General features: G+C 42.4%; 1 protein-coding gene across 5 annotated transcripts in view; it reads right to left on the bottom strand.

The window, feature by feature from the left end:
* Nucleotides 1–701: 701 nt before the first annotated feature.
* The window catches only part of SPOP (speckle type BTB/POZ protein), an 85,115-nt gene continuing 69,806 nt past the window's right edge, over nt 702–16,010 (bottom strand). For all 5 annotated transcript variants that reach the window (XM_010360005.2, XM_010360014.2, XM_030923456.1 and 2 more), the window contains 5 exons: nt 14,681–14,858; nt 10,283–10,338; nt 9,336–9,458; nt 3,690–3,832; nt 702–2,364 (listed from right to left, as the gene is read on the bottom strand). In XM_010360005.2, the coding sequence (XP_010358307.1) occupies nt 2,220–2,364; nt 3,690–3,832; nt 9,336–9,458; nt 10,283–10,338; nt 14,681–14,858 (645 nt within the window). In that variant the 3' untranslated portion in view covers nt 702–2,219. The remainder of the gene's footprint in view (nt 2,365–3,689; nt 3,833–9,335; nt 9,459–10,282; nt 10,339–14,680; nt 14,859–16,010) is intronic.

Consider the following 16,010-nt stretch of genomic DNA (forward strand, 5'->3'; position numbering starts at 1 on the left):
ACTTCCTCCAGTTAATTACATAATCTTCAGGATACTCCATTAGAAGATCTGGCATTCAATAGTTGTGTGATCTAAGGCATATCCCTTCTCTGGGTTTCTGCTTCTCTCATCTACACAGTGGGAAGATGCCGTGTCTCACCTGTCCTACCAAGTTCGTCAAGTTGTTCGAAGTTCAGATGAAATATTGTATACAAATTTAGCTGGAAAAACCTAAGACGATATGGGTAAAGGAGACTTTCGAGTTCGCCTGGATCCCTGGACTTGTGTGCTGATCTGGAAAGCTAGGACGGAGGAGGCGCAGGACAGCAGCCAGCACATGTAGAACTGGGTACTTCCTCACTCAGGGGACACTTTCCAAGGGAAACTGGGAAGTGCAATGGAATGGTTTCCAATAAACTAATCCTGCCTTTGAGTATATTAGTAACAGATCATATTTATCCATTCTAGAGGCAGTAAGATAAATGAAAGTTGGAAAATGTACAAAATCTAAGGTCCACTGAAGGGAACTGGAAGGTGCAATAGGTTGAGGTTCCACCAAAGGTAAAAAATACACACGCTGGCCAAATAGCTGATGCATTCTTCAATATATCCCACTGTCCTAACAGAGCCACAAAAAAGGAAGACAGGGAGCCCCAGAACATTTTTGTGAGCTCAGATATTAGCTTTTCTGGAAACACATCAAGTCAATGACAGAACCAGTAAGAGACAATAATTTCCCTTTATTTAATCTCCACATTTATGTCCCCTGGATCTTTTTGTATTTAGTTAGGAGAAGGGAGGTGGGGATTAGGTCTTAAAACATACAGGGTGCAGAAAAGCCCACTACCATTACTTGCCTTGGCAGAGGTAGGGGCCTGATCCCTCATCAGGATATGGACTGGGAGATACTCAGGGAGGACAAGAGACTGGCAGATGCTGATAGCTCACAAAGAAAACTTGAAATTACGGAGTCTCAACAAATCCCTACGGCTCATTAGACATTTCAAACATAATCTCTGCAAGCTGAAAACTAGGACTTCAAAATCCCTTAAGCAAGGGACTCAGACCCAAGAGACAAGGCAGGTGAGTGAAACAAAAGACCAGAGATACCACACAGTACAAAATAGTAATTATTTATATTTTCAAAAAGAAAAAATTAACATTTGGAAGTTCTCCCCTGGAGGAAGAGGGGCTAGTCAGAAGGAACAGAACTGGCTCCTATGCAGGCGGCAAGTCAGGTACAAACAGCTGAGCAATCTGGGCTGGGATTTTATCACACAGCATCTTTAATTAATAAAATTTCCTTCTCTCTTCTCTTCTTTTGTTCTGTTTTTGTTTTGTGTGTTTTTTTTTTGTTTGTTTGTTTGTTTTTTAGAAAAAGGGGCGGGGGAGAAGAAATAAAATCAGAGAAAAATGCCCAAAAACATTTTCCACAATATCTAAAAACAGAGAACCATAGTTCTTGTCAAGACAGTATGAATTCTGGATGAGTTATTTTTTTCCAGTTTTCAACACCAATAACGATTTTTGCAAAAGCCACCACATCAGAACACTCATCTTCCAGATCAAATAACCTTCCCCTTTTGCCTTCACTTGTCATTTTTCATAAAAGGATAAAAGGATGCATTCTGTTCTTGCAAACAGTAAGTGCTAACGACAAGAGAGCTCTTCTGATGCTTGTATGGTGGTGAGTTTTCACAAATATCCAAGTTTTAGCACAGTTGGAAGGACTAAAATTTGTTTCTCTCAATATAAATACTACTGGAATCCACAAACTGATTTTTGAGAAATTCTGCAAAAATCTTTTCTTCTTTCCTTTTCCCTTCTGTTAAAACTCAATGTCCTTTCTTTTTTTTTCCTTTTTGCTCCAGGCACCTGACGATTTATTCTGCTCAGTCAGATGCAGACAGGTTTCTCCGAAGTACCACCGCTGGGATGTCCTCAGGCCAGCACCTAAACTGAATCCCCACAGTATCAAACTCGGCCAGGCCAAAGGGAACACAGTGACGCAGCAACAGGGTTTTCATTAGGTTGAATAGCCCCGAGTCCTGGGCCCTTCCCTCCCCCCGTTTCCCCCAAGTTATTTAGTGCTGTTTTAAAAGTCTGGGGCCACAATGCAGTCTCTTCCCCTCACAACAGAGTAAAAGCTCCACAGATTGCGCTGTCTACCTGGTGGTCAGTGGCAGCAACAGTGGCTGCTGCTTCTGGAAATTAAACGGAGTCTTACAACAAGCAGGATCTTAGGATTGCTTCAGGCGTTTGCGTGGGGGTCCCAGAAAAGGGCACTGTGCTGAAGCCAGAGAGCGGTATGCCTCAGCCACCAAGTGGGGATGTGACACCACCATTGACTTCCACCCAGAGGTCTCCAAGACATCCGAAGCATGACTAGGAGAAATGTGGAGAAATGGGTTACCAAAGGGAGTGAGCAAGGGATGAATTCAACAGCCATCTAGATAGCCTAATTTTCCAGTGTTAGGTATAAAGGGTGTCAATGCAAGAAATAGACAGAACCCTTAATATGCATGAGAATTTGCTTGTTAGACAATGCGCAGACTGGTGACTTGCCTGTGGCTGTCGTCATCTGAAAACCAGGACTTTGAGCCACTATATTCTCAAAAACAAAAAGCGGAATGTTCCCCAGGCCCTCAACACTGCCTATGTTCCTTATATTCACCAGTGATGCCCATCATAAAAAGGAGCATGGGCTCCCTCAGCCAGAAGCCCTGAGCTTCTGCCTGGCTTTGCCACTCACCAGCCTTTAACCACAGGGCAGATCAGAGCCCGGGGCCTAGTTGATTATCAAAAAAGAGGGGAGGATAACCATACTTCATTCAATGGTTAATATCTCAAAAGCACCAAGCAAGTGTCCAGCACACAGTAAGCACTCAAAGGAACTCACACTGATGGGTCTCTCCACTCCTTCTTCTGCCTCACTTGATCACTCCTTAGAAAATAATTCTACAACTAGACCTAGAGGATGTTATTTCTTGTCTTTGGGAATTTTCTATGTTGAATATTATTCACTCAATCATCTGAAATGTCTCAGACCTGTCTTGCCCCAGGACTGCTGTTGTGAGGGCTTTTCTTCTTCGGGTTTTTCCCAGCTTTTGCTCTCTCCATGGGGCAAGGGATAGAACATGTCCCACTGAGAAGATGGGTTGTAGTTACAATTCATCTTTCATATTATTATTCATATTATTATTTCAGAAAGTAGTATTGCCAGGTCATTCATCAAGTACGATGAAGGAACAGACCGAGCGGAATGAACATTTCTTTCTCAAAACAGTATTATGAAACCAGCTACTGATGATCCCTTCTCTTTTCCTCATTCTATAACTGAACGTGAGGTACATTTTACCAACTCATAAACATATCTCTATCCTCCTAGAAATCTACATGTCTTTTATTAAGTCACTGAGTGTGAAGTAAAGATACTATAATTTGGGGCACACAGCTTTTTCAGGCAAGTTATTTTCATCACTTCGATTCACTATGAGGAAGTAAAACACTTTACTCACCAATAGGATTCAACCCATGAAGGTAAGACCATTTTCCATACAGTCAATTAAAGGAAAAGATGAAAAGCTCTATACTTACTGCCAAAAGGTTAATGAAGCTACTTGCCTGCTTTACCCACTAATTCAAAGTCTTTCTCATTTCTTCAACTATCCAACTATTCTGAAAGAAGAACTTTGAAGATGCCAACTCACTAGTTGATGAAATCCACTGCCTGAGTTTTCAACTGATCTGCGCTGTGGAGGTCAGCCAGGATGAGAATTTCTGCAGCATTCTCCACGGACAGGTTACTGCAGAGGGCATCCTCACACATGACCTTTAAACGCTCCAGGGCATACTGTAAAACACAAGCACTGCTGTTGTCAGAGCAGCAACAGCTCTGGGCTGACCACTACTGAAGCTGTTTTCTTTAGCTGTACCATCATATTAACTAGATACTTGAACAGAACTGCACAGACCATGAAAAGCTACTACTGCAATGGTAAAACATAACCATATTCTTAAGGTTAGATGTTTAAGATTGAAACACAAACAGCTAAAATAACTTGGAAAGCTGCCACTCGAGTTCTAAAGTCTACCTATTAGAAAAATGGCAATTCCAGGGTAGATCTGCATCCTGAAGTTTACTCTCCTCCAGTCTGTGATGAAAGTTGTTCTTAAACCTTCACCACTTAATGATTACAGTGAGGCATCAGTTTGCTTCAAGTCAACAGGGACATTACTGCAATCCCCTTATTTAGAGCCAGAAGAGGGTGAAGCACAAATCTTTTGACTTAAGCATTGTCACTAGCCCAGCAGGATATGCCAACTGACCCATTAGGCTGTGAAAAGGAGCCCTGTGGTGACTTTTACCAGCACCTCTGCCACTAGTTGTTTCTGAATGAGGGTCAACTAAAGGCTTCCTTTTAAATAGAGAAGGATAAATAGAGTCTTATTTTATTGGGGTTGAGGTTAAGCTTCTCAGGGTAAACGGACAAAGTGGCAGAGAACCTAATGCAGTTTCAGTTCAAAAACTTGTATTTTCTAAGAAAAGGGCATAACTATTCTTGAAATGGAAAGCCTAGGTTAATGCTGGGCACATCTGATCTACTTGATTGGTTCTGATACAACTCTACCCCTTGTTCTCTAATATGAGATTATGAACTTACTAGGAACTTCAGGTATAGGAAAGAGGAAGGAAATACAAGGAGGCACAAAATAAAATGTCATTAATCAGTTCACAGGAAAACAGCTTGCTTTGAGGCTATGCACAGTATCCTTATAGGCCCCAGCTTGAAGGCCCCAGAACTCAATGACACAATGCCCCTTCAGGGTGAATCATGGCAATCAAACCAGGACAATTTCATTGTTATCAATTCTGGGTAAGGAGGCATATCTGCTGGCACTGTGATCTCCTGCAGCAAAAAGAGGTTTTATTGGTTTTGGTGCAGCTTTTTTACATCTGAGTAACTGGAAAACAGTTTCCATGGAAAACAGGAATGACATTAGATAAGCAGGAAAGGAAGTTGCCATTTTTGTTTTTAAAAGGCTGGAATAAAGGTTTAGTAAATGTTCAGTTTTTTATACAGTGCTGCCCAGACAATTCCTCTTATCTTTTCTCAATACATTCTTTTAAAAGGACTTTTACTGTGAATAGCTCTGATCCCTACTGCATAATTAGACAAAAGTAGCCATTCTTGTCCCTTGGGGACAAAGTTTTTTCTTAATTATGCTTCTGAAAAACCTGCCTAATGGCAGTACTTACCCAAGAGATGGAAACTGTGTCTCCCAGGCCTAACTGAGGAGTTTTGTTTTGTTTTTGGTCTAATTACACATGTCCCCAGGAGACTGGAAAAGCTTAGAAGAAGCTGTTTCAGCCTCTTGGGTAAATTCTAGATGTTTAGATCATTCCATGAAAGATTTCTTATTCTGTTTTCCTAAAACTCACAAAGAGGTGTAAAGGTAAAAATGTTTTCAAATAGGCTTGGAGCAAAACCTGTCTAGTGGGAAATTCTGAATGGAATTTGAAAATGCACCCTTCAATTACTTCTCATTCATAAATTTAAAGCACTGCTGTGATTCAACAGCTTTATCTTTTAAAACCACAAGTTAACACATTATGCTGAAATGCTATCCTTGAAATGGCAGTTCAGGCTGATCACCATGCCCTGTGTCCTTACAGTAGGTTACCAGTAGGTTTTCCGGCTAGGGAGCAAGAATGAAAACTCAGGGACACAGCAGAAGTTTAATCTTGGCTCTGCGGATATACAACTCTGAGCCTTGGTATTTCTGTCTAAAAAGTGGGCCTTGCAATACTTATCCTTATGGAATCTAGAAGATGAGAGGATAAACACCTGATGTGTATAAGCACAAGTGACCACTTCATTAAAAATCAGAGCACAGATCAGGCAAAATCATAATTAACTTTATAAAAGGCAGGTATTGGATTATGTCTTCTACTTTCCCAGAGCTTGCAGTGAATATTTTCTTACTGTCTCCATTAAAAGCAAGTTTCCCTTGGTCAGAATTGAGGTAGACTGTAAGGATATGGAATTTTCACCTTGCTTAATTATACTCATAAAGTCTTGAAAAGTGACAAGAAGGATACGGTTACTATTCCAATCTTCTTCATCAAGAGCACTGATTGCATTTACTTACCCCATCCTCTACATACACTCCAAAAAGCCAATCAATAAAGCTAAACCTCCACTATAAACACAGGCACTTTCCTCTGTCCTCAGGCACAAAGGGAGGTAGACTATCCCATCAGCAAACACTGGAAGACTCTTGTGTCCTTAGACCAGAACCCACTTTTCCCACCAATGGGTATTGCAGCATCACCCCAGGAAGAGGGGGTGCTTTCAGCAGAGAGCCTTCTTTCTCACAGAGTCTACTGCTGGCAGGGTCTACACCCTTTTCCCACCCTCACGCCAACTCCACTTGTCCCCCAACACAGGAAAAGCTCCCACAGGATAAACACCAATTCTTTCACCCCTCCCCACAGGTCATGTGTCCACAGATCGCAGGGCCTAGAAGGGTATTGAGTTCTCTCTCTGATGTACCTACACAATGAAAGTCCGTTTCCCAATGTGTGTTTTGGGGACCACTAACGTTTTTTTGTTTTTGTTTTTTTTTGTTTTTTTGTTTTGTTTTGTTTTGTTTTGTTTGAGACGGAGTCTCGCTCTGTCGTCCAGGCTGGAGTGCAGTGGCGCAATCTCGGCTCACTACAAGCTCCGCCTCCTAGGTTCACACCATTCTCCTGCCTCAGCCTCCCGAGTAGCTGGGACTACAGGCGCCCACCACCACGGTCGGCTAATTGTTTTTTGTTTGTTTGGCTAACTTTTTTGTTTGTTTGTCTGTATTTTTTAGTAGAGACAGGGTTTCACTGTGTTAGCCAGGATGGTCTCAATCTCCTGACCTCGTGATCCGCTTGCTTCGGCCTCCCAAAGTGCTGAGATTACAGGCGTGAGCCACCGCGCCCAGCCGCTGACCACTAATCTTGCAGGTGATCCTTGAGAAAAAGGATTCCAGGGTTCACTAAATTGGAGAAATGCTGTCTATCATAATTCCTGTTAGAAAATTCACAGTAACATTAATATGCTACAGGTTCTGAGAAATCCTGCAGTAAGACAGCAACTATTTGTCTTGGTTAAACTCAGTATTTTTCATAAGCCTTTCCCACCAACTTAATATCTGTTGATATTTCACCTTATTTTGGGAATCACTGACCAAATTATTTTAGGTAATCATCATATGTCTTTGATTCTAAGATCTGCGTTTTTATTTTCACACTTTAACACTTCCCAAATTGAAATGTGTCTTATGAAGTATAATTTATTCTACTATTAAGCTATTAATTCTCTCATAATTTTGAAGAAATACTTTCTATTTCGATAACTACTTAGGTAAAAGCTGAAAGTGCTAACCAGGACATTAGGTAAAAGATTACAGCCATGCCTCAGTATCCTTAGGGGACTGGGTCCAGCGGCCCCGCAAATACAAAAATCTGTGAATGCTCAAGTCCCTTATATAAACTGACAGTATTGGCCAGGCACAGAGACTTACACTCATAATCCCAGCACTTTGGGAGGCTGAGGTGGTCAGACCACTTGAGGTCAGGAGTTCAAGACCAGCCTGGCCAACATGGTGAAACCCTGTCTCTACTACATATACAAAAATTAGCTGGATGTAGTGGTGCATGCCTGTAATCTCAGCTACTCGGGAGGCTGAGGCAGGAAAACTGCTTGAACCTGGGAGGCAGAGGTTGCAGTGAGCTGAGATTGTGCCACTGCACTCTAGCCTGGACAACAGAGTGAGACTCCATCTCAAAAATTAAATAAATAGACCAGATGTAGTGGCTCACAGCTGTAATCCCAGCACTTTGGGAGGCCAAGGTAGGTGGATCATTTGAGGTCAGGAGTTCGAGACCAGCCTGATTAAAATGGCAAAACCCCATCTCTACTTAAAATACAAAAATTAGATAGGCGTGGTGACAGGCGCCTGTAATCCCGGCTATTCGGGAGGCTGAGGCAGGAGAATCACTTGAACCCAGGAGGTAGAGGTTGCAGTGAGCCGAGATTGTGCCATTGCACTCCAGCCTGGGTGACAAGAGCAAGACTCTCTTCTCAAAAAAAAAAAAAAAAAAAATAGACAGTATTGGCCTGTATCTTTATGTATATCCTCCTGTGTACTTTAAATTAGCCCTATATTATCTATACTAACTAATACAATATAAATGCTATGTAAATAGTTGCTATACTATTTTGGTTTTTTATTTGTATTATTTTTTATTTATTTTTTTGAAACAAGGTCTCGTTCTGTCACCCAGGCTGGAGTGCAATGGTGCAATCATGGCTCATTGTGGCCTCAACCTCCTGGGCTCAAGTGACCCTCCCACCTCAGCTTCTAAAGTAGCTGGGACTATGGGCGTGCACCACCACACCTGGCTAAATTTATTTTTATTTTTGTAGGGATGGAATCTATGTTGCCCAGGCTGGTCTTGAACTCCTGGGCTCAAGCAACCCTTCCTCCTTGGCCTCCCCAAGTTCTGAGATTATAGGCTGAAGGCCCCATGCACCCAGCACCACTGTGCCCAGCCTGTTTTTTCTTCTTTTTCTTTTTTTTTTTTTTTTTGGAGACAGAGTCTTGCTCTGTTGCCCAGGCTGGAGTGTGGCATGATCTCAGCTCATTGCAACCTCTGCCTCCTGGGTTCAAGCAATTCTCTTGCCTCAGCCTCCCGAGTAGCTGGGACTACAAGCATGCACCACCACGCCTGGCATATTTTTGTATTTTTTAGTAGTCATGGGGTTTCGCCACGTTGCCCAGGCTGGTCTCAAACTCCTGAGCTTAGGTGATCCACCCGCCTCAGCCTCCCATAAGTGCTAGGATTACAGGCGTGAGCCACTGTGCCTGGCCTCTTGTTTCTTTTTTCTCAAATATTTGTGATCTGAGGTTGGCTGGGTCCACATGGATCCAAAGGGCTGTTTTACTGATAAAGTTTAAATACGTTAATAAACTCAAAAACATTTTTGTAAATTATAAAGCACAATCCAAATGTATTTTGAATCTTTACTATCACTGTGATTAAATTTGAGATGGAAAAAAGAGGAGAGGTAAATGTCAAACTTATCCTTCTTTCCCATAGTTAGGTGACCATATAGTTTACTATTCAAAACAGGACACTTTTGAGAATAAAAAGTGTGCTATTAATAATTGTGTTGGAATAATATATGTAAACCAGGACTGTCTTGGCCAAATCAAATATGCTCATTTTACCCACAATGCAATACAGAAGCCTGTTCACGAAACTCAAGAAGTCACAATAACTCCTAGTCCTGATTATTTTTCTATTCTTATCTTACCTTGTCAGCAGCTGCCAACAAATCATCAGCCATTTTGTCGAGGTTTGGAGCCTTCCCTGTGTATATGAAGCACATCATTTCCTTAAAAACTTCAGGCTCCACATCATTGATTTCCACTCGATTCTATGCCAGAAAAACTGAATATGAGAAACATTCCAACAGAACAAAATCCCTAAAGTAAACTATTTTCATGATTTTAAGCTCTCATGAGGAGAGAACCTTGTATCATTTAAAACCTAACATTAATGGGCCGGACACGGTGGCTCACGCCTGTAATCCCAGCATTCTGGAAGGTCGAGGCGGGCGGATCACGAGGTCAGGAGATCGATACCATCCTGGCTAACATGGTGAAATCCTGTCTCTACTAAAAATACAAAAAAAATTAGCCAGGCGTGGTGGCGGGCACCTGTAGTCTCAGCTACTCGGGAGGCTGAGGCAGGAGAATGGCGTGAACCCGGGAGGCGGAGCTTGCAGTGAGCCGAGATCACACCACTGCGCTCCAGCCTGGGTGACAAAGTGAGACTCCATCTCAAAAAAAAAAAAAAAAAAAACCTAACATTAAGGGAAAATTTCTTTGTCCAGCTTGATTAGAACAATCTTTTCGCCCATCACATGTTCCATCTTTGTTTTCTCAAACACAACAGCAAAACAACTCTTTGATTTTTTTCACCTTTCTTTTCCTCAATTTTCTGAGTAAAAACATATGTCTAAATACCCTCACCCAAAACTGTGTGGATGATCAGCCTCATTTAATAAGTCAATCTGCTTTATCCATAATACTTCTACACCACTTCTCTCTGCTTTCAGAAGGAGTTTAGGGACTCATACTCCATTTTAGTAACACAGTAAGAAAAAAATAATTAGGAAAATAAATCTGCAGCTAAAGTGGGAAATCATCTGACTCTAGACACCTGGCTAAACAGACATGTCTTCATCTTGTTACATACCTTTTTGCTCTCTTCCATTTCATGTTCAAACATGGCACTAAAAACCGGAGAACGAGCTACAAAGTGAAAGAAAAACAGACAGATAAGCCTATCACAGTAAAATCTTTTGGTTTTTTCCAGTCATGAGGGAGAGATCATTTTCTTTCCTATCCTACTGCTATAGGAAAGGTCTCTGCCTCAGCTTACATCAGAATTACAAAATTCCTCTCTTTATATAACAATAAGTAACTAATTATAATACATAAAGGAAAATAAAACACTACTTCCAAAATAACTTATTGTCTCTACTCCAACCATTCACATTTCAAGGAAATTACTTATATACGTTGGATGATAATGCTATGTTCTCTGTATAGATTTGGGGTTCAAATGGAAAGTCCCTTATGATCAAGCAGGGTGTTCTAATACCTATGTTTTTGTTGGAACTGACACCACACTTTCTGCACCTCCAGGGACCACATAGGAAGGTCAAGAACTGGGCTCAATGGCATCCACTAACCAGATGAAGTGCATGTTCACCTATGGCAAGCTGCCTGTCTTTCTAAGCTATGCATTCTTTTTTTTTTTTTTTTTTTTTTTTTTTTGAGACGGAGTCTTGCTCTGTCGCCCGGGCTGGAGTGCAGTGGCCGGTTCTCAGCTCACTGCAAGCTCCGCTTCCTGGATTCCCGCCATTCTCCTGCCTCAGCCTCCGAGTAGCTGGGACTACAGGCGCCCGCCACCTCGCCCAGCTAGTTTTTTGTATTTTTTAGTAGAGACGGGGTTTCACCGTGTTAGCCAGGATGGTCTCGATCTCCTGATCTCGTGATCCGCCCGTCTCGGCCTCCCAAAGTGCTGGGATTACAGGCTTGAGCCACCGTGCCCGGCCTAAGCTATGCATTCTTAACAGAGATGATATTGCCGCAAAGAGGTAGGGGAAAAAAAACTTTAGATTTTATAATGATTTGTGTCCCTTTAAAGCACAACCCTACCTGATAAAATCTCCTTCCTTACTATTTTATTTCTCTCATCAGGGAGAATTTAAATTTAGTTTTTCGGCCGGGCGCGGTGGCTCAAGCCTGTAATCCCAGCACTTTGGGAGGCCGAGACGGGCGGATCACGAGGTCAGGAGATCGAGACCATCCTGGCTAACACGGTGAAACCCCATCTCTACTAAAAATACAAAAACTAGCCGGGCGAAGTGGCGGGCGCCTGTAGTCCCAGCTACTCGGGAGGCTGAGGCAGGAGAATGGCGTAAACCCGGGAGGCGGAGCTTGCAGTGAGCTGAGATCCGGCCACTGCACTCTAGCCCGGGCGACAGAGTGAGACTCTGCCTCAAAAAAAAAAAAAAAAAAAAAAAAAAAAATTTAGTTTTTCTCCTTAGAGGCAGGGATAATGAAGGTTGAGAAACAGTATTCCAACTCATGCTCATTCTAGTCCAATGAACATCATGAAAAATAATCTCAACCATGAAAAGTAATAAAATGGCTAAGAACTCAAATTTGTTCATGTTGTCAAATAAATCAGGGGTTTTGGTGAAAGGTGCGATCCAACGATTACCTAAGAGTGAAGGAATGGACAAAATACAGAGTAGAAGGGATTTGAGCTAACAGGGAACTGGAATTTTTGGCCTATAGTTTATGTCAGAAAGGACTAATTTTAGTTCTGCCATTTTCTTTTCTTTTCTTTTTTTTTCTGAGACAAAATCTTGCTCTGTGGCCCAGGCTAGAGTGAAGTGCAGTGGCGTGATCTCAGCTCACTGCAATGTCTGCCTCCTGAGTTCAAGCGATTCTCCTGCCTCAGCCTCCCAAGTAGCTGGGATTACAGGTGCCCACCACCACACCTGGCTAATTTTTGTATTTTTAGTGGAGACGGGGTTTCACCATGTTGGCCAGGCTGGTCTCGAACTCCTGACCTCAAGTGATCTGCCCACCTCTGCCATCCAAAGTGCTGGGATTACAGGCATGAGCCACTGCACCTGGCCTAGCTCTGCCATTTTCTAACCACATATTCTTGGGCAAATCATTTAACCCTCTGAACTTCAGTATTTTAATGTATACCAAAAGGATATTAATTCTCATTGTTCTTATTTCAGAAGGGTTATAGACTATATAGAGAACTAAATAAATATATTTCAGAAATTAAAGACTAAAGGCCTGGTGCTTTTCATAAAGAAGGAAGGGTCCAAAGCAACCAGGTATTGAGGGTCCTCAGTAAATAGATAGCAGCTGATGCAACGAGAATAAATGAAATCACTCAGGGAGAAAAAGTGGAATGAAAACGGAACTGAAGCAGATCCTCAGGGCTCACCAATGTATAAAAGGATGGGTGAGGAAGAAGTAAGGAGACCACTCATCAGAAGCAACCAGAGAACCAGGAGAGAGGAGTCCTGGTATATGAACTAAAGTCCTTCAAATTTAGCAACTAGTAGATCATGTAATTTTGAAAATCTGCTTTCATAGCATGGAGGTGAACTGAGGATAAGTGGGAGGAAAGAAGTAGAAAGTGAATATGCTAACTCAAGAAACTCAGTTCTGGGGAAAAGAGAGAGAGAGATAATACTAGAGGGAGAAGCTTGGAGCCTGTTTACTGGCTGAAGATGAAGAGAAAATAACAGAGAGATACTGAAGATACTAGATAGACAGCAAGGGTATAACCGGTAGAGTAAGGTTTCTGAGAAGGCAAGATGGGATATAAAACAGAGCAGAGGTAGAAAAAAAGTCTGCTTTGTCCACGAGGAAGAACACCTCCACTGAGAATGCAGGTGAGGTGAGAAGCAAGAGATGAGGGAGTTCCTACATAAGGGCTTCCTTTTCTCTTGGAGGAAGTAGGCAAGGTAATCTTTTAGGAGTTTGGAAGGAGTTAAAGAGTGGTTAAGGTTTGAGACAGCTATAGTTAAGAAAGGGAGTTGCCTAAACATCTGTAGAAAAACTATTGGCGGTGTTGAGGGCCTAGCTAAGTGTGGAGACGCTAACCAAAGAGTTATAAACTTCCTTGAGTTTTGTTTTTCTTCCCCCTGAGATGGAATCTTGCTCTGTTGCCCAGGCTGGAGTGCAGTGGCATGATCTCCACTCACTGCAACCTCCGCCTCCCAGGTTCAAGCGATTCTCCTATCTCAGCCACTGGAGTAGCTAGGATTACAGGCGCGTGCCACCACGCCCAGCTAAGTTTTGTATTTTTAGTAGAGATGGGGTTTCACCATGTTGACCAGGCTGGTCTCAAACTCCTGACCTCAGGTGATCCAGCCGCCTCCGCCTCCCAAAGTGCTGGGATTACAGGCATGAGCCACTGTGCCCGTGACTTCCTTGAGTATTACACAGTAACAGCCAGTTGTGAGAGGGTACAGGAAAATGTTTAGACTGAGGCAGTTTGAGGTTTTACCAAGTGTGTACTTTAGAATGACAGAGCTGAGGGTCTTAGTAAGAAGTGTGTTACTTGAAGGTTCACGCAATTTCCTGTTGGGTCTTAGGGTCTTAAGAGAAGTATGCGGTGATTGTTACCCTTCCCTGGGTGGTGAAGTCAGTCCTTCCTCATCAGTTCCTCCTTGGTGTCAATCTCCCTGGTCTTGAAAACCATGGGTCTATTAGAGCAAGAACTGATCCTCCATGTCAGGGGCAAGAGTTTCATTCTTCTAGCATGTTTAAATCGAAGAGAGGGCTGGGAGCGGTGGCTCAAGCCTGTAATCCCAGCACTTTGGGAGGCCGAGAAGGGCGGATCACGAGGTCAGGAGATCGAGACCATCCTAACGAACACGGTGAAACCCCATCTCTACTAAAAAATACAAAAAACTAGCCGGGCGAGGTGGCGGGCACCTGTAGTCCCAGCTACTCCGGAGGCTGAGGCAGGAGAATGGCGTAAACCCGGGAAGCGGAGCTTGCAGTGAGCTGAGATCCGGCCACTGCACTCCAGCCTGGGCGACAGAGCCAGACTCCGTCTCAAAAAAAAAAAAAAAAAAAAAAAAAAGAATCGAAGAGAGGCCTAACCCCTTCAGGGCTGAGGACTAGCTAGATGGCAGATGGCATTTAGTCCTGAGCATAGAATCCTCTCCATTACATCCTAAGTCCCTATCTAGGGGTTGATACCTGCTCTTAACTGGTGCTCTAACATCTACTTTCTAGGGGCAAAGGCATTCAATACCTTTGTACATCATCATCCATTCCTTGAAAATGATGGCCTGGGTCCACTACAGAGAGGAAAAACAGAAATCTCATTTTAGAGAGCAGCTTTTTTGGTTCTGAGCATTAATGTTACCAGAATACAAAGGTATATTTAGCTGCAGTTTGTTTTGTAGTTGAGTTCAAAAAGTTGAAGTTGAACAAAAAGTTCAAAAAGTTGAAGTTTTTGAACAAAAGGTGATTATGCAATCACTTGTTTTTCCTTAATTCACCAAAATTATAAAATTCCTCATGAATAAATACCAACCTGCTAAGATAGCTTTGTGAGCCTGGAATTCCTGGCCAGCAACACACAAGCAGCAGTCTGTGAACCGGGAATTCTCCCACAGTCCTCCTAACTCATCTGCCAACCGGCACTCAGGAACCTTTACCATGTTCATGGTATTCTGGCCAGAAATGTTGACAGAATCTTGCACAACACTCACCTGTGAAAGACAAGGAAACACAAGCCAAGCTTTTGTTACCAGGAATTTTTTTGCCAGCAGATAGAGAGACGACTTTTACCTCATTGCTGTAGTACATTCAGATACTAATATTAATCATATTATCTTGACACCACCTTCACAAATCAAGGCTTTATCCCTGGATCAAGTAACTCCTTTTCTGTCACAATCAGACTTATTCCACACCATCTCAGGACAATGGGGAGAGAGCCCCACAAACCTCCTTTTCCTCCAGTTTCTAATAAGCTTCACCTCCCTTAGACTACAAACCTGGGCAAAGGTGCCAGAGAGACAAAACTGACAGAAACAAACGTTAAACCTCAAGTATTTACCTTATTCTGCCTTAAGTTCAATACAAAGAACTCCTACAAATATTACCATTTAAATTAAACTCTAGAGACAAGAATCTAATCCCCCCCCCCATTTTTTTTTTCCAAGACAGAGTCTCACTATGTCTCTCAGGATGGAGTCCAGTAGCATGATCATGGCTCACTGTAGCGTTGACCTCCCAGGCTCAAGTGATCCTTTTACTCCAGCCTCTGGAGTAGCTGGGACTACAGGCACATGCCACTACACCTGACTAATTTTTTATTTGTTAAAAGAGACAAGGTCTCACTATGTTATCCAGGCTGATCTTGAACTCCCGGGCTCAAAGCGATTCTCCATCCTTGGCCTCCCAAAGTGCTAAGACTACAGGCGTGAGCCACTGCACCTTGCCAAATATAATAACTAAAGCCTATAAGAAGTTATTTTAATTAGGTCAAGAACATGCACATAAAATGCATCTTCTACAAGGCCTAGTAAATAACTGGCACTTCTTCAAAAATATTAGTTTAATGAACATGACATTACTGACCCACTGTCAGTAAGGACCAGACTTGGAAGATCTTTCTAGTAGTGAAAACTGGGTGAATATCCCACACTTTTATACCTTTAGTCAGTTGTGATAATGACATACAAGATGCCTGGCTGTAGCTACACATGCACTTATAGCTTTGGAAGATAATGATGACAACAGGTTTATAAAGGGATCCCAACTTCCCACTATGGCTTCAGCAGAAGCACGTTTTAACCAGTTCAGCCTAGATAAAAAAACCAAGTTAACTTCTAGGTGAGTCAGTGAAACTCAGAAAA

Source organism: Rhinopithecus roxellana, chromosome 19, assembly GCF_007565055.1.
Source record: "Rhinopithecus roxellana isolate Shanxi Qingling chromosome 19, ASM756505v1, whole genome shotgun sequence".
In the NCBI taxonomy this organism is placed as follows: Eukaryota; Metazoa; Chordata; class Mammalia; order Primates; family Cercopithecidae; genus Rhinopithecus; species Rhinopithecus roxellana.